Here is a 24382-nt window from a genome sequence, read left to right on the forward strand (position 1 = left end):
TGTAGACATGGGGGTATGTTCCGGGAGAGTTAATGTGTTTCCTTTATTATGCAATATTCAAACCAGCCCGGAGACCTTACCCGCAGGCCGGAACCGTTTAGGGAAATTTTTCAGTGTTATTCAAACGAGGGTCCAACCGAAATGCATCCCATCCTGCATCGGGAACTATATTGATCATTCTTCGATGAATGCGCGTTAACCTTTCTCGCAGCTCTCCTCGTCTCAGTTCTCTTCCGTCGTTTGTCGTCGGTCGATCGTCCAACGGTTTTTTTTTGCATACGTAACTACACGATCGATGTTATTATACGTTACAAGGACCGGGCGAGGCCGTTTGCGCTACGCGGAGATTTCCTCGAGGAGATATGGAAAAGATTACGGATTAAATTTCGGGTATTAAAACTACAAACGGGTTGCTCCGTGAAAAATTGTCGTTCACGAATTTAATGGGTAGTACCCAAGAAGCAGAAACAGGCCTAAATCACAAGTGTTACGCAGTGCGTTAGTGCAGTAAACCATTACGGAATATGTACGTTCTCCGTTGAAACGTGATGAACGGCTGTGTGTTGAGGAGCAGAGCTGTATTTAATTTTTTTATTTTATTTTTTCAAATTTTTTTTTAACTTTGTTCTTATGAAAGTTACACTTAGCCAGCTAATATTTGAGTGCATGGAAGATGAGGTGGTGTAAGGCACGGGCAGAATTTTAACTAGAAATATATAATGCAACATATTTTTTTTCCTTTCTCTCTCTCTTTCCTCCATCTTCACGCCGCGTACGTCGTCGTTTGTACCCCGCACACGGTGTCTCTAGGCCGGGGACTCTCTTCTAAGTGATTAGAAAACCGTGGAGCACGGTGCAGATTGGAACGAAGTCCCTTTTCGAGCCATGCGTGTCAGCGAGTGAGTGAGTGAGTGAGTGAGCGAGCGAGTGAACGTGTGCCTGGATACACGTGTACCCGGCTTAAATACGTTACCCATTTGTCTATGACTTGGGAGCAAGTCAAATGAGCGCTATTCATGCCCGTTTATTCAGCGTCCGTGTACAAATAAGATGAGGAATCCTGAATCCCGAACGACGCGTATACCGACTTACGCGTGCGGGGAAATTCACGCGGGGCGAACGCAGTACGTACGAACATTGAACACACGGGAGCGACGCGACTCACACGAAGCCCGGATCTACGTGCAGAGACGGCGAACAAGAGCGCCTGGCATCGCGCGGGGTTCCGTTCTGTTTGCGTTCGAGAAGTAAATTACAATAATTGAATAGACCGCTAATTCCTCCGACCCTCGGCGAGCGCAGGGTCGAAGCCACCCCCGCGAGTCCGGATTCCAAGCGGACTTTACTCGAATCTCGACGTTTCGCGTTGACCGTGTAAAGTAAACCGGCGTTGCTCTATTAATTTTATTCCACGCGCCGAGGGGGAGAAAAATCATGTGTATTGTTGTACGGTAGGAATATTGTTATGCTGGAATTGATATTAATCCGATTAGCGAGGCGGAAGGGAAGTTTAATTGTCGATCTCGAGGATCGCGGGGGTTTTTTCGCGGTATAAACGCCGCGGCGCGGATCGAAACTCGTCTCTTCGCTGTCAGATGACGATCTCGTTACCGCGGAGTGTTATAAAACATACTTAACCTTAGAACCTGTCGCTAGTTTTTACGAGGCGAGCGGGACCGCCTTCTGATCTATTGCTTCTATATGGACACGCTCTTTTGGAAGCGGCGGACATGTCCGCGGCGCGTAACCTAAACCGCGGACCACTCGCTATCCGCGGTAATATATTCCTTCGAGGTCGTAGGCCTCGAACAACTTTGCTACGTACGTTTCAAGGAATATATCTTTTACCGGACGTAGGCGTACAAATGTGCCACTGTCGAGGTACCTGCGCGAGGAAAATGGCGGGGAAAAAAAGAAGAAAAATGTTAAGAAATATTAGCGAAGCCCACGTGGTACGGAAATACCGAGAGACGAATAACGTACGCAACAATAATATGTCCCGAGAAAAAACGCGAGACACAAATTGTGCGAGATTTGACACCGTGTATGCGCGTCTCATGCCTTTCCCTCATCACGGTTTTACGAGCTATTGGCAACGCCGGTTACCAGAATAATATCGCTACGGCGCTAAACCGCGGACCATACTCTTGACAAATAATTATGCAAGTCGTGGCAATTTTCAATATTTCGCACACACCTCACAAGATATTTATTTATACACCTCTGTATTTGCATGGTGTTTTTTTCCTATTATTTATTTCTTTTTTTTTTTATCCTTAAAAAAGCGAAAAAAAAAAACTGCAGATGGCATAATATTATCAGATAGCTAATTTCAGTTCCAGTTGAGTCAATGAGGTTCGGTTACAATATACTCTTGCTACTATTATAAGCGAACGTTCAATGCCTCTGACAAAATAAGAATGATGGCTCAACGATACCGCCTTCTAAAAAAATCTGCGTCAAAAATGGCGCAGCTGCAAGCTGCTGAGCGAGTGAGTCGAAAGACGCATAACCGATTGTACGATATCATAAAAAAGTTACACGATACCGAATGTGAATGAAGAGAGAAAAAAAAGAAGAAAAAGAAAAAAATAATGATCTCCGAGGCACATGTCAAAGTCGTTGTACATTAGCTGCTGGTACACGTGACATCAATTTGAGTACACACTGCAGCAGGCTGTCATCAACGTGTACGTGTAACACCAACACCGTTTCGTCTCGTGGTCCTCGAGCCCAACGTTATATAGGAGATGAGGAGTACACACGCGTGCGTTTGAAGACCGCAAAGTATCGTGTATGGTTTTTCGAGTGGACTCGCCTCGCTTACGCGTATTGTACAACATACGGAGATGTACGCGCGCGCGTCCACGAGTTGTTGTCAGAGAGGTTGAGGTTGAGGTGAGCAAGCTGTTTTACGGCACAACCGGGCGCATCATCGTTCGCAGCCTTTGCGACCGCTTCGACCGTTGCGACCCGAATCGGCTAGATCGCCGACAGTCCGCTTACGCGCCGACCAACTTCCAAGTATCCGCCGTTTCTTCGCCTGACAATTCATTCGCAGTTTTACTAGTTCCAGACCCGTTTCACCGGCTCGGCGCAAGTTTCACTAATTGTCAATATACATGTAATTTACTTACGTATGTGGTACTTAAGCGTCTTTGAAGCCGATCGTTATAATCGTCTACCGCGGCATATCTCTCTAATACATTTCGAGAGTCTCGAAATCGGAGTCTTCCTACGGGAATTGATTCAATGATCTACATGTCGAGCAACGATTATCGACTGCAAGAAAGGTATAAACACTGGTAGAAATCGTTGAATTCTTCTTCCGTAGACTTCGCGGTTTCTTCTCCAATGTAAGATCGGGAATAGGTGTATTGTTGAAAAAAGTTGGTCATTCTTCGCGGTTCTGTTTTTTGTAATTGCAACCTGTTACGTTGTTAACGATATTTGTGGAAGTTCATGTCATTTGTAAACGTCATTGTAAGTCTCGTCTACGTTGTTGCGCTCAACAATTGAGAAACTGGTTGTCTGCAGTGTTCCTGGAACGAGCAAGGTATTCTTGTTTTTCCACATCATTTGTGCAGCCGACTTAATACTTGGAATCATCTGAAGTTTTGGCACAGAAACTTCATCATTCGAATTTTTTCTTGAATCGTCGATAAAGATCAGATTTCGTAAACTACTCGATACTCGCTCGGACGATCGAGATAACCATCAAATCTGTAATTGTTGATTTTATTGCCCGAGTGGCTACTTACAGGAAATATTCTGAAAGGTTGAACTATAGTCGAACGCACTTAAAAGGGATAAAAATTAATTGGTCTTTTATTAAGTAAAATTTTATTACACTCGTGTCAGATAATCCTATAATATGTCTACTCTGTACAGCTTGAAAAATTCTCCGCAACGTGAGTGGCGGGAGGGTTTTTCTGATGTAGAGAACGCGGAGCTTTGAACGCGAAGAAAAAATTAAATAAAAAATCGAATAAAAATAATAATAAAAAAAAAAAAAAAAAAAATGCGAAGAAACCAAGATCTCGAATATAGGATGGAAGAATTCGCGCGAACGAGCGAACGAATAGAGAGGAACGGAGAGAAGAGGAGAGGAGAGGAGAGGTGCGCCGTGGCCACGACTGGCGATTATAAGGAACGGTAAAAAACGGTCAAGAAGAATGGAGCGTAGCCATCGTCGTTGGCTGCGTTTAAAAAAACCAGTTGTGCGACTCGGGCTCGAAGGCGAAGCGAAGCGCGTGGGCCGCGCACGCGGGGCTCCGTCTCAGTCGTCCGGGGCCCGATCCTCGTCATCGCGGTCGGCATCTCGGGCAGCATGTGCCGCGCGGAGACGTTCTGCGTGGCAAATGTGACGGGGTCACGTCGAATAACGACATCGGTAGGTGTATCCCTCCTATCGGCGGGCGGGATCGCGAGATGCAGCAAAAATTATGCAAACAGTATGCAAATCCACCGAGGCGCTAATCCGCGTCACAATATTTGAGGTAATTGGCCCCGGTGCGTGCAGCTCACGCCGATCATCCTTTCCTCCGTTCGGTTCTACCCGACGGAACTCGAGCAACTCGCATCCGACTCTCGACGCAATAATCAAGGTGTCGCAAAGAGAGCGAGTAGCGACTTGTGATTCTTTTTTTTTTCCCCTTTCTTATTTCAAAGGCGAAACTGCTACAGTTGTGTTACCGGTATCGCTATAAACGCGGCGGGAGCTTTTGCACCTTGGTTACGACTCGTTCACCGCAAACGCGGCTTAATTATTCCCGAGTGGGTTGTACGGGTGCAGGGGGTAACGTGTAAGCCTATCCTCGGTGTTCCCCGAGTCGAGCTGAGGAAAATAATACCTGGGACATTAATTCAAGGAGGATGAATGCGGCAAGTATGCGGTCGGCAAGCGGGGATGAATGAAGTTCTCCGGTGCAGGAGTTAATTTATATTTAAACGGAGTGCAGGCCCCGAGTCCCCACTTTTTGGATCTCGGGTTCATTCATGCGCTCCCGGGGAACAATCTCTTATCCGAATTATCGCGGGGGTTGACCCGCGGGTCCGAGGCCGGAGCCCGAGGAGCCGATGAATGATGCTGGACGCGGAGCGATTCGGTACGAAGTTATCTGGTAATCTGACCACACGAGCTAGGCTGCGCGATCCCTCGTCGGAGTTTTGAGACTCGGTTTGTTATACCCGCGACTTGTTCCTTCTCGACAAGGGCGAGGTCAGGACGAGACTCGAGGCCTGAAAACAAGACTGGGTCACGTCGCAGTTGCGTCAGACCTAGAAAGACCGACCCGTGTCGGGCCCCGCCAGGCCCCGCGGATCTCTGTTCGCGGCAGGGCCCGGCTCCTGCTTCTGTGCCGAGTCCTTGACCCACTTCTATCTTCGATATTAATACGCTTGTCTTGTCCGGCCGTTCTTGCCATCTCCTCTTCTCGCCTTTTTATCTAATCGATCCTAATCTCGGTGGAAATACCTATTCGTTTCGTCGACATAATTCTCGATGCCGCGAGGTCAAACGTCGTTGTTAAACGTCTTCTGGTGCAGCCTCGAAGCATACCACCGCGTTCCTTGGCTTGCGGGAACTGAAATCCGTCGTAAACTTTTTTTTAGAAGATCTACTCCGCGCGTCGATGACTGCAACGACATCTATCAAACTCCGGTTAAATTTTTCTTTTCGAAAATTGAAAGGGTCGGTAAAAGAAGCATCTTAAATCCTCGCGGCATACGTTGCGCGCAGGAAGAAGCAGCTGCTCCTGCGTCGCAGCCCCAGAGGTAAGGGTAAGGCCCCGTGCGAAAAGTCCCTCGGATCTTGGGGGCATTCGACAATTCTTCACCAAACCACGGGTACCGAAGGATGCTGTGTATAAGTATTCAGGTCACGGGGTCAGGTTTGGTAATGCAGGGTTCTGCTACCGGGTCCGGATCAACGACGACGACGACGTCGGCAAAATTTTATTTGTAACACAAGCCGCGGTGCCGCTGTACGTATAGGTAGACGGAAGCCTTGACAACGAGGTGTGGAAGACTTAGACGAGAACCGGATAGGTTTAGCTACCCGTTAGGTACCCAGAAAGCCGTAGAAGGAAGGTGAACACAACTTTTGATTTTAAGGCGATTACTCCGCGTTTGACCCGTCGTCTGACCAGTTCATTAGAGAAATCTTCAGATAAGAGATGGAAAGAAGAAGGAGCAAGTGAAAAAAAAGGAACAAAAAATAAGGAAAAAGTTGAAAAAGAAACAGAGAAAAGAATGCCGCGCAAGGCAGGCGGACGCGGCTCGTACGTGAATGTAGGTACTCGTACTTGCGCGTTCGTTGAGCAATTCGAAAATATACGACGCGAACGAATCCCAAGTATCGCGGTACCGCCGGAGGACTCAACGGCTGGATGACGTCACACCTGTATTACGACCGCCCGGATCGACGTGTTTGACGTCACGTATCGATCATGAGAATTGATCGGACTCGGCGAACTTGTCGGTTACGCCGTCTTCAGACCCTGTCAAAATCCACATTGTACGACGGGGTGGATAACAACTGTATTTGTACTTTATTCTCGAGAGCTGCGACAACCGTATCTTACGTGGCTGATCGTCCCGACGCAGAACGGTGGATCGGAAAGGAAACCGTCCGCTCGTCTCATGAAGCAGCCGCTGCCCAGCTCATCAGGCCATTCACCGTATCCCTATGAATGAATACGAGTGAATGAAGCCGACTTTATACGCGGAGACCGCGGCACAACGCGCAACACTCCGTGGCTTCGCATTGTGTTATTATTCAATAGCGATAGTAATTGATCCCTACCGTACGTACGGAATCAGGCTCGCTCGTTGCTAACTCAACCACAACCCGATCGACTTCGTTTTCCGTAACGTCAACCAGCCGCCGCGCCGCGCGTCGAGTTGTGTTTATCTCGTTCAGCAAACGATCGGATCGGCACTGCCTTCGACTCGCCAGTCTACCCCTTCGCGTAATACGGACAGGTGCTGAACGCCTTACCTACGTCTCAACATATCATTCGAACTCTGCTTACCCTTGTTTGTGTGAATAAGTTTTTTTAATTTCGTTTATTTACTCCAATTTGGGGAAATCAGTTTCAATAGTTGCCTACGATTCTTATTCGAAACATTGAATTTCTTACGAGAAATTTCTTGGAAAGTTCCTCCGATTTAGTTATCGTTAATAAGAAGCTCTGTGTTACAGGGAATTGAATCAATTCATCATTTCAGTTTTGCACGAGAAGCAGAAACGACTTACAAGTGTTAAGAATTTTACTGTAGATACAGGAATTAACTACTTTTGTTTACTTAAACGTCCGGGATTCTTGTTTGACTATCAATCTCAAGGAATCGAGGTCAGAAATCTATATTGCGGTTTGTTGTGTAGTCACATGTTCTCCTAGACAAAATTCGAAGTAAATGTACACTAAAAATACTTTAGAAGGTATTTCTTTGTTCACGAACGGTTTATGTATAATACACTGAATAACTGTGTACACTATTATCTGGTGGGTAAAAGGTAGAAGTCGTCAAATCGGAACCCCGTGTAGAGAAATAGCGAACAAGTGAAGCAAGCTGACTTTTACGAGTTAACCGATGCATGTATATGCATCCCCTTAATTATTTTCTTGGGTTCTTTTATCTCCATTCGGGTCCACCGGGTCTTTTATATCCTCGCCGTGAAAGTGAGCGCCGAACTTGTAATCGGGCTAGAACATCGTGCTCTCTGACCAAAAATACGAGCTTCGGCCAGACTACGATTTCGAGAGAACCAGACCTGTTCTCCTCGCGACGACGGGCGCTACGCCGTCTGAAAGTTTCAACATCTCGTTGCGGAATCTGACTCTCACAACGCGTGCTCGTTGTAGAAATAACATAAACTTGTCGAGGGTGTGTATTTTCATTCAAGAGGCAACGAAATCGAGCAGCAAGATGATTTTTTCGTTCAAAGTAGTCGGTTAGCTCAGCGCTTGGACTCCAATCGTCCTTGGGGAGTTTGGAGTTCGAGGGACTCTCGGGTACTCCTCAAGGCGGATTCTTCGGCAAGGCTGCGACGGTTTCCTCAGCGTAAATTCGAGGGTATAAAGGAGAGGATAGGCGCGTTGGTCGACCCTGTCCGACGTAAGTGTATTATTGTGTATTTGTCAGCGAGAAACGTGGCCATACATGCCGGCGTCGAGTTCGTTCCTTCGGTGTATCGTTCTCCTCGATCGTGTTTGGTCGTAATTGTGTGGGCATGTAAATGCGCATTGTGTTTGTCGATGTGTCGTCCGCGCGTCCAGTCACCACGCATCCGACAACGAAGCTTTCCGACACTGCACCGTACCAGACAGTGCGCACACGCGCACGGGCATCATTCAAAAGACGAGGATACCGACGAAGAGAGTCACCCGTCAAGAAGGTCGCATCACTAATTCAACAGCGAGTGAATCAAGCTGTTCAATTCAAGTTCACGTCCTCGAGCAATGGATCCAGGTATGATTTATGCACCTATGCATATTAATTATATTACTCTATAAATTTGAACTTGAACACGATTTCACCGTACGGTTGTGTCACCGAAAAAACTTAACCGTGGAATGAGATCTTGTTCAGATAACAGTCTTTCGAGCTGTATCCAGTACAACGTGGAAGGATTTGTATTATACCGGTTCACTTTTTCAATATCGACATCCAATTTTACCACAGTGGTAATCGAACCGATTAAATGTGGATGATTTTCACCCACTGATTCTTAATTGGAAAAAACTTCCGTTAGCTATTGAGGAATACTCCCGTGCTACGTTATCTCGCGCATTTGACTTCGTAGCCAGGTGATTCTGTAAGTTTCGTATAGTCCGAAACCCCCGTGTCAACTGGGCCGGTAGATCTCGGTGCATCATAAGACGTTCCGTAGAAGCGAAATCGAAGGAAAACGAACAGGATAAAATAGAATATAAAAAAGATGAAGTATCGAAGAAGAAGGAAACGGTGAAAAACGAAATGTAAAAAGAAATCGATTAAAAAAGAGGGAGCTATTGGGTCTGTGTGGCAGGAGAAGTTGTCCCGTTTGACCGGAGCCTTACACTCACGGTGAGCCACGTTGCCAGCTGAAACCATCTCCGGTCTCGACAACAGGAATGCCGCGTGTTAAAATACCTTTGCACGTGTGTTCAAATCGTTGTATCGTCCGTGTGGTGGGCACGATGCGTAAACCTGCGTCCGTGTACCTTCTGCCCGGGGCCCAGCATCACCTGTCTTCTCCTTGCCCTCCCCCCCCCCCCCTCCCCCGCCTACATTCGGCCCGAAACATTCGAAGAGCCCTACTATATACTATATACTGTAGTTATCGTACACACTATCCGATATTTCGCTGTTTCTATGCACGATTTTCATATAATTAATAAGATGTTATACGCTTGCAATTATATTAAGATGCGTGAATATTTTCTTCTTCTTCTTCTTCTTCTTCTTCTTCTTCTTCTTCTTCTTCTTCTTCTATTAAACCTCGGTGTATAATATTGGCGGAATAACCATTCACACCTGAGTTGGCTTTCTCTGCGGCAAGGCGTCGTCGATGACGAAGAGTTATTTAATTGTTATTGAGTCATATTGTTTTTCTCCGGCGTGGTCGTATGCATATTTTTATTTCCTACAGCCTGAGTGGCCGAGACCGATGAATTCCTCACTTAACGTTTCTTCAATTCTTATCAGAGATTGTTTTTTTTTTTATTGTTTTTGTATAAATTTCAATTCTGGGAAACCTTGAAAAATTACCGGTTATAAGGACGTGATGAATGTGTAGAGAGGCGGCGCGTTGACCCGAGCTATCGAAGCCTTCGGTTGAGCCTCTTATGATAGTTAATGAAAAATTGTATTGGATGATTCCTAATTCTTATACTGCACGCTGATCGCACGGTGAAGTTGTCGTTGGAAATAAACTTGTTTATCGATCGTTGGGTTAGAAGTCAATTTTCACAGCTCTTAACTTCACTGGCTAATAATTATCGATTATCGTGAGCTATGGTCGTATTTCGTTGCGGAGTTAAAGATGGTTGTATAGAAAACGCACCAAGAATGCTGCGCGACTCTTTGATCACCTGCCGGAGCCTGTTCCGGCCGTTTATAAACACTTGAACCTGTTCGATCTTGGATAAATAGATAGGTGGATAGATCGATGGATACGCGGGTATTCATCAAACCCGCTTGGTAACGATTTTCTCTCAATGAGTCAATATTCGTAATGGATTATGCGATTTATCACGAGACGATCGTGTCGGTTCGTCGGAACAGGGCACAAAACATTCCGGCATATTTGTCCGTCTAATTTCTGGATAAACATACGTTCAAATAGTTGCTAAGCGCGCTTGCGCCTCGACGTGAAAGATGGGTCATCACGTGATGCTCCGGTGCTATTCCGCTGAAACAACGATCGGAAAATGTAAATCCGTCGAAGGAAACGTCTTTCTCTTACCGAAGACAAGCGTGACGTGACGCGAAGAAGGATATTTTAAGATGATCGCACGTGACAGCGCTACCAGTGTAAGTGGTAACGAGATTCGTTCGCGTATAAGCTTGGGGCGTGCAAGGAGGAGCTGCGGTTTGCGGTTTGCGGTCGAGCGAATCACTTTGCCCGTATATATCATCGCGAAACACTTTTCACCCATTTGCATTAGCCAGGGTGAACGAAGAAGGCGGCAAGGGGTTAACGCGATCGTAGAATTTGGCCGGTAGTTTCTTCAACAATGACGACGACGAGACCGCGTTGTTTTGACCTGGTCCAACGTTGCTGCAGTTTTCGGTTTGTGGGTTGGCATTCGTGCGGGCTGTTTAATTGGGAGCCGAAGAGGACGGCGGACGGGAGAGAGAAGGGGATAAATAAGGAAAATAAGAAAATCAAAAAGACGGGTCTCGCGACCCACGCCGTTGCTCTTCGAAAGCAAAACTCGTCTAGAACCGTTCACAGATACCTCGAGTCCAAAGGCTGAACCCGGTCCGAAGTCTCGAATCCCCCCCCGGTTGCGGAATGTTTTCAAACGGCGATAAGAAGTCCTCCAACTAGCGATTTGTTTCGCAATCTATTTCGGATAAATCGGCGACAACGGCTGCGACATTCGTGGATCTCGGCGATCGCGACAGGCCGATCTCTGCAAGTATAAAGGTACTCGGCTCTCGATCCTTCCGTCGTGTGTGCCGTGCCTGCGAACGCGGGCATGGCTTAAGCCTAAGCATGGCCTACCTATCCCACTTGCTGCACCTTGTGCACACTCGGCTGCGTGTTCTACCTATGTATATGGATTTATATGTACTCGCGTCGGTATCTACTTACTCGAGCTTCTTTCAGCCGGGTGTTTACTCGAGATATAATTAATGACTTGCCTGTTACCTCCGCGTCGCTAAACGTGTACGTTATATTCCACGCGTCGAAGTATGGGTCGTGTAAGCGCACCGTTTCCTCTCGTTTTGGTACGGATACCTCGCCTGCGGAGCGGATGATCCCTGCATGTGTAAATATACGTACGTATACCTGCAGCGCGGAAGGAATTCAATTATCGTTTTTACCGCGCGGTCTGGCTAATGCTCGGTACACATGTATTTACCGATCTCTAATTTGCTTCGGGAGCTCCTTTCGCACCGATTTCTTCCAGATTCCACGATCCTGCGCATTCAACGTTTTCCTCGTGACGCTAACTCGGGCCCCAACGTCTGCTCGGAGTTAAACGTGCCCCGCGGGGCCAGGGCAAGGTACCAGAGCCCTCGCTTACCCTTGACAGAACTGCCCCCAGTCCCCCCTAATCGTTGCTTGCTTCTCTTTTCTTCTTCACCGCGTTTCAAACCTTGACACTATGTACACGGCTCAACGTATCATTTTCGGCGTTCGGTTCTCGTCGTACAAATTATGGAAATGAAAGAAATTTCAGCGAGTATTCAGAGAGAATTGTGTGAAAATAAATAAATAAATAAAAAAAAAAAAAAAACACGACTCAATCACAGTGATACCGACGCCAAAGAGAGAAATAATTTGCTGAAACTGTGACGCTGTGCGGCGGAAGCCGGGGCCAATTTGTAGCTCTGCCGCTCAATTCTGTGCGATATAATTAATTATTCGCGGAGTAAGAGACAAGGAATGAGAGAGACGGAGAGAGCGGGAGGAAATGGACAAAGATTGTGCGCGAGTGCAGTCGGCCATTCTTACATGCTTAATCGACGAGTGGTCTAATGGAAATTGTGTGTGGTAACTGGATAAGTGCCGGTGGAATCTATTCTCGTATTATTTCTTCTCCGCGTATTATATGTATATACCTATAACGCGAGTACCTGCGAAAGGAGACGCGTCGTCGGGAGACGAATTGTTTTCTTCACGATCAGCGGTAACGCCGATCAGGCTCATTAACGATACCCGAGCGTCGAGAGCCGGGGAAACGATAGACCTGCGATTATCCGTTAATGCCTGACAACGAAAGTAGGTACCTGTGCCTAACCTACCTACGGGTTGCGGCAATACGCGACATTCGAAATGGGAGATTTCCAATGTCGCCGATCAGCGACGCCCGATCCCCGATTTGACTCTAATTTATTCTCGACTAATTCAATCCCGATATTCTGACGTGCGTCAATCATTTCTATATTTGTTGCCAATCCGCGGGCAAGCAGTGCCTCGAAGTGTGGCAAGAATTGCGTCAGGGTTATAAGGCCCCCAACACGCCCCGGCTGCAGCGGATATCGCGTTCGTATCGCGGGGCCCGCAGCTTCCGAGCCGCGTGTATCCGAAGGTCCCCTTCGATTAAGTCGGACACGTTTTTACTCGCGAAGGCGTTCGGCTCTCGGCCGCCGTTAGAACCGACCGGGACGAGACTCCCCATCGTGGACAGTGGCGAATATCTTCTCCCGGACGTAATTCACGTCCGACTATCTTTCGGTCTTTGGCGCATTGTCCCCGGGACCCGGCGTTGCTGGGCCCTTTGGGAGCTGCTCCCGCGTTCTCCGTAGCGTCACTTTGTAATATTTACAGCCCTCGGCCAAATTCCTTCCTCGCCATTTTATCTCGGCGGAGACTTTTGCTCGATTTTCTCATCTTCCGTCTGCCCCGGGTGCCGAGGCACCAGGAGGCGCAGACTCGGCCCCTCGAGGCAGGCGAGGGGAGCGCTCGCCGCGGACCCCGAACCTTGATATCTTCTATTTTGTTGGCCCGGCGGCTTTCGGGTCCTTAGAAGGTGGCCCCCAGCTCGCATACATGAAAGAGGCTGCCGAAAGTTGTCGTTGATCTAGTGCTGGAGCACGCGGTTAACTAGGTCCGATACTTTCAGATAAGGGTTGAATCGACACGGGACATTCGACCGGACAAGCGGCATCATCTATTATATCTGCCTACTCGACCGACCGACCGTCCGACCAACCGACCAACCGACCGATTCGGCTACCGCGGCTTCGGTCGGCGACGATCGTTTTCGGCTCTTTCTACCACTTTCCATCCACACGGGCCAGGTGCTCGACGTCGATACTATATGATACTATATATCGAACAACCGCTAGAACGGATTATATTCGTAGCGAAGTAGCACTTACCTATCAGCTGTTCTGTGTAAGGAAAATAACGAAGACAAGGCGAATTTGTCTCTAGGCACACGACGACGACGCTTGCGTTGAGATGGAAAGACGTATGGGAATAATTAAGTGCGTGGTGTGGAGTTGGTGTACGTAACGAAAAGTTCCCGGTTTCTACACGTGTATAGGTATGTAGACACATAACAGTGGCAGTTGGCCGAGATTCAAAGGATTATGTCGCAACGCTCTTCCTCAAGGTTCCGACACAGCTACGGGCGACCTGTAGGCGTTAAACGCATTCCTCTTGGCAGATATTGCAAAACCACACATCGCCGAGTCTAGTTAGCCATAATTTGCACGTTCCTTTCTCAAGTTCACACGGTTACTTGTCGCGTGCGAGTGCAGCGTCTGCAGGATCACCGCGTTAGGAATAATTCCTCTTATAAATTGGGCTGTTCGAGGGGGGGAGGGCGAAGAATATCGGGGGACGTCGGACTCTCGTAGACCCGCGAGTGGCCGCGGCGGAAGAACGGAGAGCATCCTGCAGCCGGGGATACATGGAATTGAGAAGACGGCGCTATCGGGTTCGAGATCGAAGACGCGGACAAGCAGCGAGGTAATCGGAAGTGGTTATCTATAATACCGATCTTGGGGGAAAATGAGGCGAGCTAGCTGCACGGGGGCATCGAGTTGGGGCGTAATAGAAAGAAGATTGCGCAAGAGTCGCGTCCGCGTTTTCGGCGTTTCTGGAGGGCAGGATAACCACGTACCGTACCTACGTATAGCCACTGGTTTTCCGCAGTCCGGATAAAGGTCGAACATCAATCGGCACGCGGCGCATCCTTGGCGCCCCTTGAGGTCCGGATTTTCCTCACCTGAGTCACGCTGTTTACCAGCAAATGATTGACCGACTTGCTCCGCCGCCGCGAAGAAAACGACGGTGTTACCAACGACCGTCCGTGGAAAACAAAACCACTCGAAAGCAGCCGATCTCTGTTAAGTATAGAACCTTACTCATCGCGACGATGTTGTGCAACGATCGGCAGCAACCTGTTCGTTGCCCGGCAGCTCGCTCGGACCAAGGTGCGGAAAGGTGGAAGGCTGGAGATCAGAGGCCGAAGTAGGCACGACCAGGTGCGCCTACATACCTGACGAAGAAAGCCTCTTCGCAGCCTCCACGGAGACCTCGATTTTCTACGACGACGCTGAGAATCCCTCAGCGCCGGCTGGACAAACGGTCCTCGATACTCCGAGGAAAAACGTTTCGAATCTAACGACCGGAGCGACGCGGATAGTCCCGGGTCTGAAACTATCGAGGCTTTCGTAGTTGACAGCGTTCGAACAGGACGGAGATCGGGACTAGCTGGACTTGAGACTTGGGAGCGGCTCTGCGACATAACTGGTCTCCCGTTTCCCCTCCCGTGTCCCAGGCGCCGCCACCTCGCCCAGATCAGTCTATCTCGTTTGCGGGCTGGCAGCATAGCCGAAGGAGGCACGCTCTGCCCACGAAGAGCGCGACCTTCCCGGTTCGCCCAAAATCATCTGAATATGTAACGATACTCCGGGACGGTGATCCTGGAGGGCTTCCGGAACTCCGAGAACGTCCCGGTGGTCGAGGAAGCTGAACTCGGTGAAATTCTCGACGGCCAAGACTTATTTCGCCGGTTGAATTTTCTCCAAGATTTTTTACTCGAATCGAAGTGTGTGTGTGTGTGTGTGTTTATCGGAGGACAGGCGTACCTACTCGCGTGTCTCTTACACACGGGCGCGCAGCTCGTCGTTTTGCGTCATTCTCCGAACAAGAGTCTCTCTTCACCGCGGTTAACGAGCCTCCGTCATTAATTAGGAGTTTCATTATTGTAAGAAGATCGAGTAGGTTTATATTAAAAATTGGACTCGGTTTTACGGTCAGAGATCCGATACGAGATGTTGCGGTATCGGTGTACGCGTTGCCTGTAACTGCGGTGCAAAGGACATTAACGCACACCACAGAATCCACCCTCGCGCATGGCTGCATACCTGTATTACGTAGCCAGGTTACATATTTAATCATGCAGGCATACACATGTACACCGTGCCACGGTGCGTATGGCTAGTTGAAAGCTGAAGGCCGACCCGCATTAATAAAACAAACACAACATTTGACGCAACGTTGCATACGCCACACTCACTCGCGCCGCGCGGCCGCTGGCTGTCTCGTTGAGGACTGGACGGCGCAGCGTTAAAAATACGTGCAAATATAACAACACCGCGTCTGTCCGTATATCTGTATATACCCAGGTACCTGTCACTGTGCTTGAAAAAACGCGCCAAGATTGAAAGCGAAAAAAAGCGACGATTTAAGAGAAGAGAACAACCGAATTAACTCGCAGCAGAGAAATATTCTCCACCCCCATTGTTCTCTTCGTTTACATTACCCCGGTTGGAAAATTAATAAATTATATAAATATTACCCGCATGTACTCGTATTCCTGGTACATCGTACGTACATGTGTATGTATTGCCTTTATAATAACAAAACGTTCTTTCGTCAATGAATAGGCTCGTCAAAGCGCGGTTCGAAGTACGAATCAGATTTTAACTACCTGTTTAATTTCTCATATCGAGAACCCGTTGAGATGTTTGTCTGCGCAGTAATAATACTTGTAATTGCGTTACGTCACGGAATATTGTTCGTCACGTTCCTGTAAACCTGCGAGATCCTTACGACTGCCGAGATTACTCGTCGAAGACTCTTCACGTCTATCGAGTCGTGCTGCCGACGTTGTGCGGTGGTAATGTGTGCGTGAGGATTGATCACTTGGCTCGGTGTGCACCGAGGACAAATTCTGGTCGAACCGATAGTTTTTGGTTCTCCGGTTCGCAGCGTTGACACCACCGACAAGATGCAGGAAAAATAAAAAAAAAATCCAGCTCCATTTTGTCTGCCGGTACAACCAACGATTGAGCCTTGGAATTACTCGCACTGTGGATTATAATTAAATCGCAAATGCTACGCAATTGCAGGGGAAGCTTTCCGTTCTTGTAAGCGTTACAGTTCAGCGACCTACGAAATCCGACTTGCGGTAAGACGTATATCGATTGCATTGGCTGTCGTCGTTTTTTTTTGCCTCTATTTTGTTTCTTCTTTTGACCGTCTTTTCAAGAGTATTTCTCGCGTCCATTTCCCAGAGACGATTTACGCAGTTCTGGTTTTTGATGACGCAATATCCACTCGCGGCATGGCACCAGCCACGAAGGCAGTTCGCATTCGTGTCAGTTAGCTAACAAACAAGACGCTACTGCGTTATAACGTCTCGGTGGTAAAAGGTCTCGAGTATAAACTGGAATAGGTAGGTATATAACGTCGTGCTGATACGATCCAATTAAACCTGCAGGAACAAAACGTGAATCAAGCTGCTCTACCCAATCGCGGTGAATTGTCGCCTCTCGTTTTTCCGCTCATCAGCCGTCAGAGCAATGGGATTAATTCAGGTAAATTTTTATACAACGCTCGTGCGCCACTGTCTTTCTGCACGCAGGCAGACCGAAGGATAACGAGCCGATCAAATTCTATCACGAGGCCTGTTCGACCCGATTCGGGTGCCGGACTTCGTGATCCCTGACGAGCAAATCGAACGATCGGCTGAACGTCAGCCGCGGACAGAGTCCGACTTAGGCATGGAATCAGCTCGACGCGGATCCGACTATCTTGCGTTGTTGCGACACGGTGGCCCGTAGGTGAGTCGTTCCAAGTTGGCGGCCATCCTTGACTGCCGCCGCGTTGTCCCGGTGGTGGTGAACCTCTTTGGTCCTTGCACGGCTCACGGCAAAAGCCACGCGCATTGTCACACGGGAACGGACCGCGCGAATGGCTTTTGCCAACGTAACCAATGGCGTGCCATTTCGTCCGGGATTTCACACCTGGTCTTCTCCTTAGTTCCGATATTTGCGAAGCTACAGAAAGTCCCCGAAAAATCGTCGAAGCTGCAGCTCTTTGTCGCGAAGAAATCGACGAAGGCCGATACGAATCTCCACGCGGTTAGCGTCGGTTTTTAATTTCTCGATTTCCCCGATCCATGCGCTCTCAAACGTCACTCATTTCTCACAGGGATACTGAAATCGGCTGCAGGCAGTTGGTCGGATCCGGGCTGATATCGGCCGGGCAAATCATAGGAAATGGAAATAAGGCGTCGGCGTCGACGCCAATGGGCATGTGAGCAGGCGATCGAGGCCTCGGTGACAAAGTGAGCCTTGGGTGCGCCACGTACGCAATCTACTCATACCCACGAACGTGGGCTGGTGTATGCGCGAGCGTGTGTTCACGAGCGTGAGGATCCCACACGGCGCTCAGTCGAGAAACTAACAACGCCACGGCAGGTATAGAGAGGAGGTACGCATGCCTAGACGTGTCGAAGTCGTATGTCGGTATGCGTTTGAATATGTATAGACGGGGGGCACACGCGTGTGCGTTCCTAGACGCAGGCCACGCTTGACAACCCTCGTAAAGACCTGGTCACATATAATTGCGCAATATTTATTTGAAGTTGGAGTTTGCTCAGAACTTCACTTCGATGACTACACGACGGTCACTTGAATGCAAATCCAACGCGGTCACGGGATCGGGGGGTGTTGACGTGTACCCTCAACGGAACATCGGTCAAGCTATCCGGTTTTTATGCCGAAGCCGACGGATATATGTTCCACGATCGTAGCTTTCGCGGTGGAAGGTTGTTCTGCGATCACCGAGACCGAAAAGTATAAGCAGCAGTATCGAGGCTGTATACAACATTTTCTGGCTATAGGTGCGTGACTTTGGTATATAAAGCGGCACGCAATTGTCGTCGTCCGAAATGCATAATAAAGAGAAATGTCATCGCGGTCTTGATCGGGGAAAGAAAATGAAACGGAGAAAAAGAAAAATTCGCTTGCGACACTTGCCCGATTGTGAAATCCGCTCACTGTCGGATCTATTCCGAGTAAATCACCTCGTTTTTCTGCCAACCGCAGTGCGCCGCTGTAAGCGACTGATAGATTGGGTCGCGTGTGTTTGATTGCAAAATAATATGAACGTGAAAACCTGAATGATACTCGTTTGGAAAATTTATATCCGTACGTCGTGCATCGTACAGTGCCTCGCCCCTTTACCTCAGAATCGCATCTCGAATGACCAACTCGAATGGCAAGCGCGAAGAATGCGGCTGAGCTGCGGACCTACTTGCAGTTTTACTGTACAACCACGGATGCCGATGCAGCGGCAATTAGCGTCGCGTTTAAATACCCACTGCGAAGTAAAAATTTAGGTACATAAATTCAGTACTACGGAGGTGAGAATCACTCGATGCGAAAGCAAGTGTCGTCTTTGCGGACATTACGCGTTATATCATAGTCAGGTGTCCGTCCGGGTTAGCCGGCTATCTTATCGCACACGTATACATACGCGTAGCTTTAAATTTACGTGATTATTATACAGCCGGAGAATTAGCATAGAAGTATAGCGAGTAATCGCGTTTATCGAGGAATCACCGGAGTGTGACCATCATTAATTGAAACTAATCGGAGCGAGCGGCGTAGCTGAGGGTGATAAAAATTAGACAGGTAAGTAGATCTCCGGGCTACGAAGAGGGCAGGCAGTTGCGGGATGAAAAATTGCGCGACATACGGGCAACGGTACCTGGCATGCCTTTCTACCTCGGAGGCGAAGAGGTGTTTCTAAAATAATTGTAACGCGTGCGGGTTACCTTCGAGCCTTCGACGTTCCGCGCTCTAACGGCGACGTGCCAAGTGCCTTGTGACTTTTATTTCACCTCCTCGTTACGACTGACACTTTTTTGCGGACTCGTGTAGCCGTATAAGTACGTTATACGTGCCCCGGCGACTATGAAAACGGTGAAGTTCACCGCGGGTTAAATCTCGTTCCCGATTTCGTTTCGCGCGTAACCTCTTCGCTATTTGCAAACAGGAAGGGCACGCCTCGCCCGCTCGGGAATAGAGTGGAATTTCTTGAAATACAGGCCATCGAGTTAATTCCTCTCTTCGCGCTTTGAATAATACATCCGCGACGGCACGATCGGCGACGCGTCGCGACGCGAAGCGACGTGTCGCCCGGTATTCGAGACTTCCCGCAGACTGTGCTCGGGAAGAGAACCGACCCCCTTTGCCACTTGTTCCTGACCTCCAACTTGTTAGGGACGAGCTACATCCAGTTGCGAAAACGGAACCTCTAAGCTACCGTTGCGGACGAGCCGTTCCACATTAGTTGGCACGTGTTGAACTTGATCCTGCTCTTTTTTTGACACGTAATTTGTAAGTTTGCATTTCGGAATAACCGTATATAATTATATTCGCTACGGCCGCGAATCTGAGGCATTGCGAGCAATGACGCAAGATGGACGAACACGTGGAGTCGTTAGGCAAGTGGCGATGACGTCGAGAAGAAAGGAGGTTGACGTAGGTCGACGATAGTTTGCAGTCCGGGAGCGATCCGCACTGTTTATAACTTGTGCATGGGAACGGGCGGCGGTTTAATCGGTGGTTTAATTATTTATGAGGCGTGTTTCATTCATTCATTCATTAAGCCGCGAAGATCATTATGACCTGATAATGTCTTAATTAACAGCGGTTAATGAATCCCACCGACGAGATGATTTTATTGTAATAAATTCCTGGAGCTGAACAACAGGTTAAAATCGCTGTAGCTTACCTACCGTATACCGTTTAAACGGCAGTTCGAATAAATATTAGGACGTTGCGGGTACATCCATAGGGGCCCCGGTAGTCCACGTGAAGTAACTCAGGGGTAATAAGATCGTATCTCCGTTCAAGATTATCTCCGAAGATATCGTCAGAGAAGTAAACGCGAGATTGTAGCAATAAACGCGGCGACACCGTACCAACAATAACACTGAAAAACGAGGAGGTACGAAGGCAGTGCGAGCATTGTGGAGAGCAAGAAGAACAGAGAGAGAGAGAGAGTGGGAGCGGAATAAAAGAGCGTAATAGAGATAATATATTTTCAATACCATAGAAACACCATAAACCTGGGTATATCTACCCAGCTAATACAGATAGAGCATCGAATCGTTAATTTTCTTTTATCGGCGATAATTCTATTATGTACGGTTTAATGTACAATTAACCGATCACTTAAGCCTTGACATAACGTCGAGTCACGACGTCTTATTAAGCTCCGTTCTACCTGCACGCAGTGGCGCCTTGGTTTCGGAGCCCCCCGAGTCGCCAGTCCCAAGAGCCAAGTGGCGAGTCTCGGGGCCGTAGGGCCCACGGAGTCTGACCAAAGGGCATCGAGCTCGGCGGCTTTACGAAGGCGTCGGGTATCAGCTGCTAATTCGTTCAATTATCCCCGGTCGCATTATTCTTAGTCGTAACTGCATAAGCATACGATACTTAGGGGTCGCATAGTTCGGTATACCCGGCTGGCTAAGTGGTACCGATTTACTCTCGCGTGTGTGCACGACTCGACCGATTGCGAGCGTACTACAACGTGTATGTACGTAACGAGGGACGACGGCAGCGACGCCGCGACGGTCCTTGCATCGGATGAACATCTCTGTTCGACATCCGGCGCTAATCTCCTTCCTCGCAACGTGCCATTACAAGTACATTCGCGTTTCTGCGGATCGTTCGTCAGAAAAGATTCCACCCCGATTTGCGTGTTTCAAAGGAGTATTTTTTCGCACCACTTGGCGACAGGTGGGCGCCCCTTGATGCCACAATTACACTGACCCTCCGAGGGCCGGTTGATTCAGGTGGAAGTAAATCGATCGATCGCATGAGAATCGAGTTGTATCTTGTCCGTCCTCGGAACGCTGTCGCAGCTGCAGTTTAAGATCCCTGTCAATAGGAGTGATATCATCATTTCTACCATGCGAGTGTCACTTCTATTAATACTGGTCTGAATAAAAAAAAAAATCATCGATCCTCTCAATTGCGGCGGGATAATTCGCGATCATTAATTATCGGTCGCATGACACGTCGGGATCCTTTCGGGCGAATGAGGACACCTATATTTAAGTAACGTAAGGGGTTTGTCGACCTTTGCTTTGCTTTGCTCTGCCTCCCGTAAGTCTCCGGGGTTACTAATTTAAGAGTTTATAAAACGGAACGCCGTGTCCGATGCACCGTCCGCGATCCCTTGGCGCTCGGGTGACCCCGGATCACTACAACGAGCCTGCGGGCCTCACCACCACCGAGAAATAAAGGGTGGCTCGTTGATGACATTTTAGCGTTAATTGCGGGCGATATCTACCGATCGAACCACCAGCAACTTCTAATCTCTGGTTCATTAGAGGAAATCAGGAGAGTCTCGAATACCCCGAGGAACTCTGAAACACCGAACTATTCTCGGACCGTGTCCCGCCGATCTGGTCGTTCGGGTCTTGCCTCGCCTACGGGTGCGAGTGAACATCGCGTCGAGGGCCGCCGGATTCTTCTGCCTTCGTTTTAATTGAAATAATTAACCCGGGCTCTGGATCTTTGTTTATATCGACAGACTCGAATTCCGAAGATCGGAGAGCAGCGCGAAGGATACAAGGAAGTGACGGGGGAAATTTTGCGTCAAATCCACTTGTAGAGGCGCGCGATGCGCGTTTCTGTTTTGCCGGTATATAGCTAGTCTGGTTCGGATTGGACAGACAAGTCAGCAGGGAGCGGCGTCGAAGGCAGAAATGCCGAGGTCGCTCCGTGAGCGCACCATGATTTATTGACAGGAAAATCTAGTCGTCGTCGTTCAGCTCGCCTCGGCTAAGCGCGGAGTACCAAACGGCCTTCGACAGGCGCGCCTGCGTTTCGCCCATCGCCGTAAGGCGAGGCGCGACTATGAGCGCGGTGCGATGATCGGTATGACCGCCCGTGGTCGAGGGTCTGCCGATTTCAGGAATCCGTCTCAATGCCGGAGAAAATGGACCGATCGTCGAAAAACGCGATCCCTCGAAAGGGTACGATAAACGTTCTCCAATTAGCCTGCAGCACTCAGGGCGGGGAACCGTGGCCTTCTGAATCATCGAGCACTTGCGGATAGCTCAATGGAGAGAAAAGGCGAAGATGATTCATCGGATTTGCTACCCGGGACCCGGAGACCGCGTCAAGAGTTAAAACTCGCGATGACCTGGTCGATAGTACAAAAATAGTTATTCGAAATGGAGAACAGTTGTGGCGAGTTTTTATAAATCGGAACGTGAATCTTAGATCGTCCTGGTGCTGAATTTTATTCGTGACAATTTCAAGTATCGGTACTTAGCTCCATAGTGGAAACAATTCAACAGCTGTGACAGTCGTGGTGATGAGATTAGAACAAAATAGATTGATCAATGGATTGAAAATAGTTAAAAAAAAAAAAAAAACATAGAAACAAATCAGAGCGCATGGCGACCAGAGCAAGAGTTTATTCCAGAACTACAGTGCACGTTACTCAGCCTAATAACTCCCACATCTTACGCTACCTGATTGTGAGATCTAATTCAAGGAATAAATAAGAGCGGAAAGAGATTGGATTATATACACCGCACGCGAGAAGTGGGTGAACACCGCGCGCCTTTCCAGACTGGCAGGTATATCTTAGAAGCGGGAACGATCTCCTGGTTTTAAAAATGTGGCCGAGGTGCATACGCGGGCGTGTGGGTGCCGCAACAAATGATACCAGCCTCGGTAATAGCGTTTTAATTCAACGTGGATGGGTCAATTAGTTCGGTTCGACGACGGCAGCTGTATCTGAGGTAGAAGCTGCGGAGGAGCCGTGGTAACAGGCAAGGTAACCTGACTTCCCCACCTTCGGAGAGGCTTCGAAGGTTACCAAACCTACGAACTCCGATGCTTTCGCCTAGGCGAGGTGGACGCCTTGGAGTTCGTGCGACGTCGTCGGTTCCTTCGTGGATTCGGAGGATGCAGGCGGTCTGACGGCGAGCCGCGGCGAAAGGCGACGCTCGTTAAGCGTACACGTTCGCCCGATGACCACTACCCACCGAATTCGAAACAAACACGATTCCCTTAATTTAATTCCTCATAATCCGGTTAAGCCGACCATTAGTGGGCACCGGCATTCGCCCTCTCTTACGCCCCAGATTCACCTCGCCCCTGCAGAGCGGTTCTCGGCGTGCCGCGCGACAGCCACTAATGGATTTTTCAGATTTAGACGGGCCCCGACACTGCGTAGATAAAAACCGAGCCTCCGATCGGACGCGGACAGCCTTTCTTTCGGGTCGTGATGTAGAATTAGGCCGCGATCTTTCACCTTACTCGGTTACGACCTGTTGGATTTCTGCCCGACGTCGCAGAGATGAAAAATCGTTGCACTCGTCCAAATTTTAATTCCTTTAAGCAGTGTATAATTCACGATCATATATTTCCGTGTTATTTGATACTGCGATCGATAGTTTCGACTCCTTGTTTCCACCGTGTTTTCGGCTCGGATGTATCGTTTCTTAACTTGTGGGAATTTGGGTTACGTGAATTCCATAGAGTCAAATCGGGATAACAGGACTTTGAGAATTCCCGCTATTTAAAAAACCGTTCCTATAGCTTTCGGCCCGTCGTTAATCTGGAACGTTGGAGACAAATTTCTTAGCTGTAAAACTCCGACGGGAATCGTCCGTTTCTATTTCTTCTTCAGCGCGTATCGCATCATCGCCCTTCTCCGCGACCTGAAAAAGCGGAATAAAAAAATAAAAAAAGTGCTAGGAATTTATTACTAATTCAATAATCATAAATCATCGTGTGACGATAATTGACTTATCGTTTTTTGTCGAACTCAGTTCAGGAATAATTCTTTGAAGAATAGACCTGTTTGTGAACTTTGTATATGTAATTGATTCAGTACAATTAGTTGAATTACTTGTTGAATTTCAATATTTGTTTATTTCAT

The 24382-nt window shown here is 48.4% G+C and overlaps 1 protein-coding gene across 4 annotated transcripts in view; it reads left to right on the forward strand.

The window, feature by feature from the left end:
* Positions 1–6952: 6952 nt before the first annotated feature.
* Positions 6953–24382, forward strand: part of LOC107223441 — a 52397-nt gene continuing 34967 nt past the window's right edge. Inside the window, exon 1 of one of the 4 annotated variants that reach the window (XM_015663120.2) lies at positions 6953–8475. Coding sequence is in view for 1 of the 4 variants with exons in the window: in XM_046729745.1 (XP_046585701.1) it covers positions 8466–8475 (10 nt within the window). In the remaining 3 variants the exon portion in view is untranslated. Of the gene's footprint in view, positions 8476–16801; positions 16999–17220; positions 17245–24382 lie in introns of those variants that run through there. The other 3 variants (XM_046729745.1, XM_046729743.1, XM_046729744.1) reach the window with 3 other exon arrangements.

This window comes from Neodiprion lecontei, chromosome 1 (genome assembly GCF_021901455.1).
Source record: "Neodiprion lecontei isolate iyNeoLeco1 chromosome 1, iyNeoLeco1.1, whole genome shotgun sequence".
NCBI classification, from domain to species: domain Eukaryota; kingdom Metazoa; phylum Arthropoda; class Insecta; order Hymenoptera; family Diprionidae; genus Neodiprion; species Neodiprion lecontei.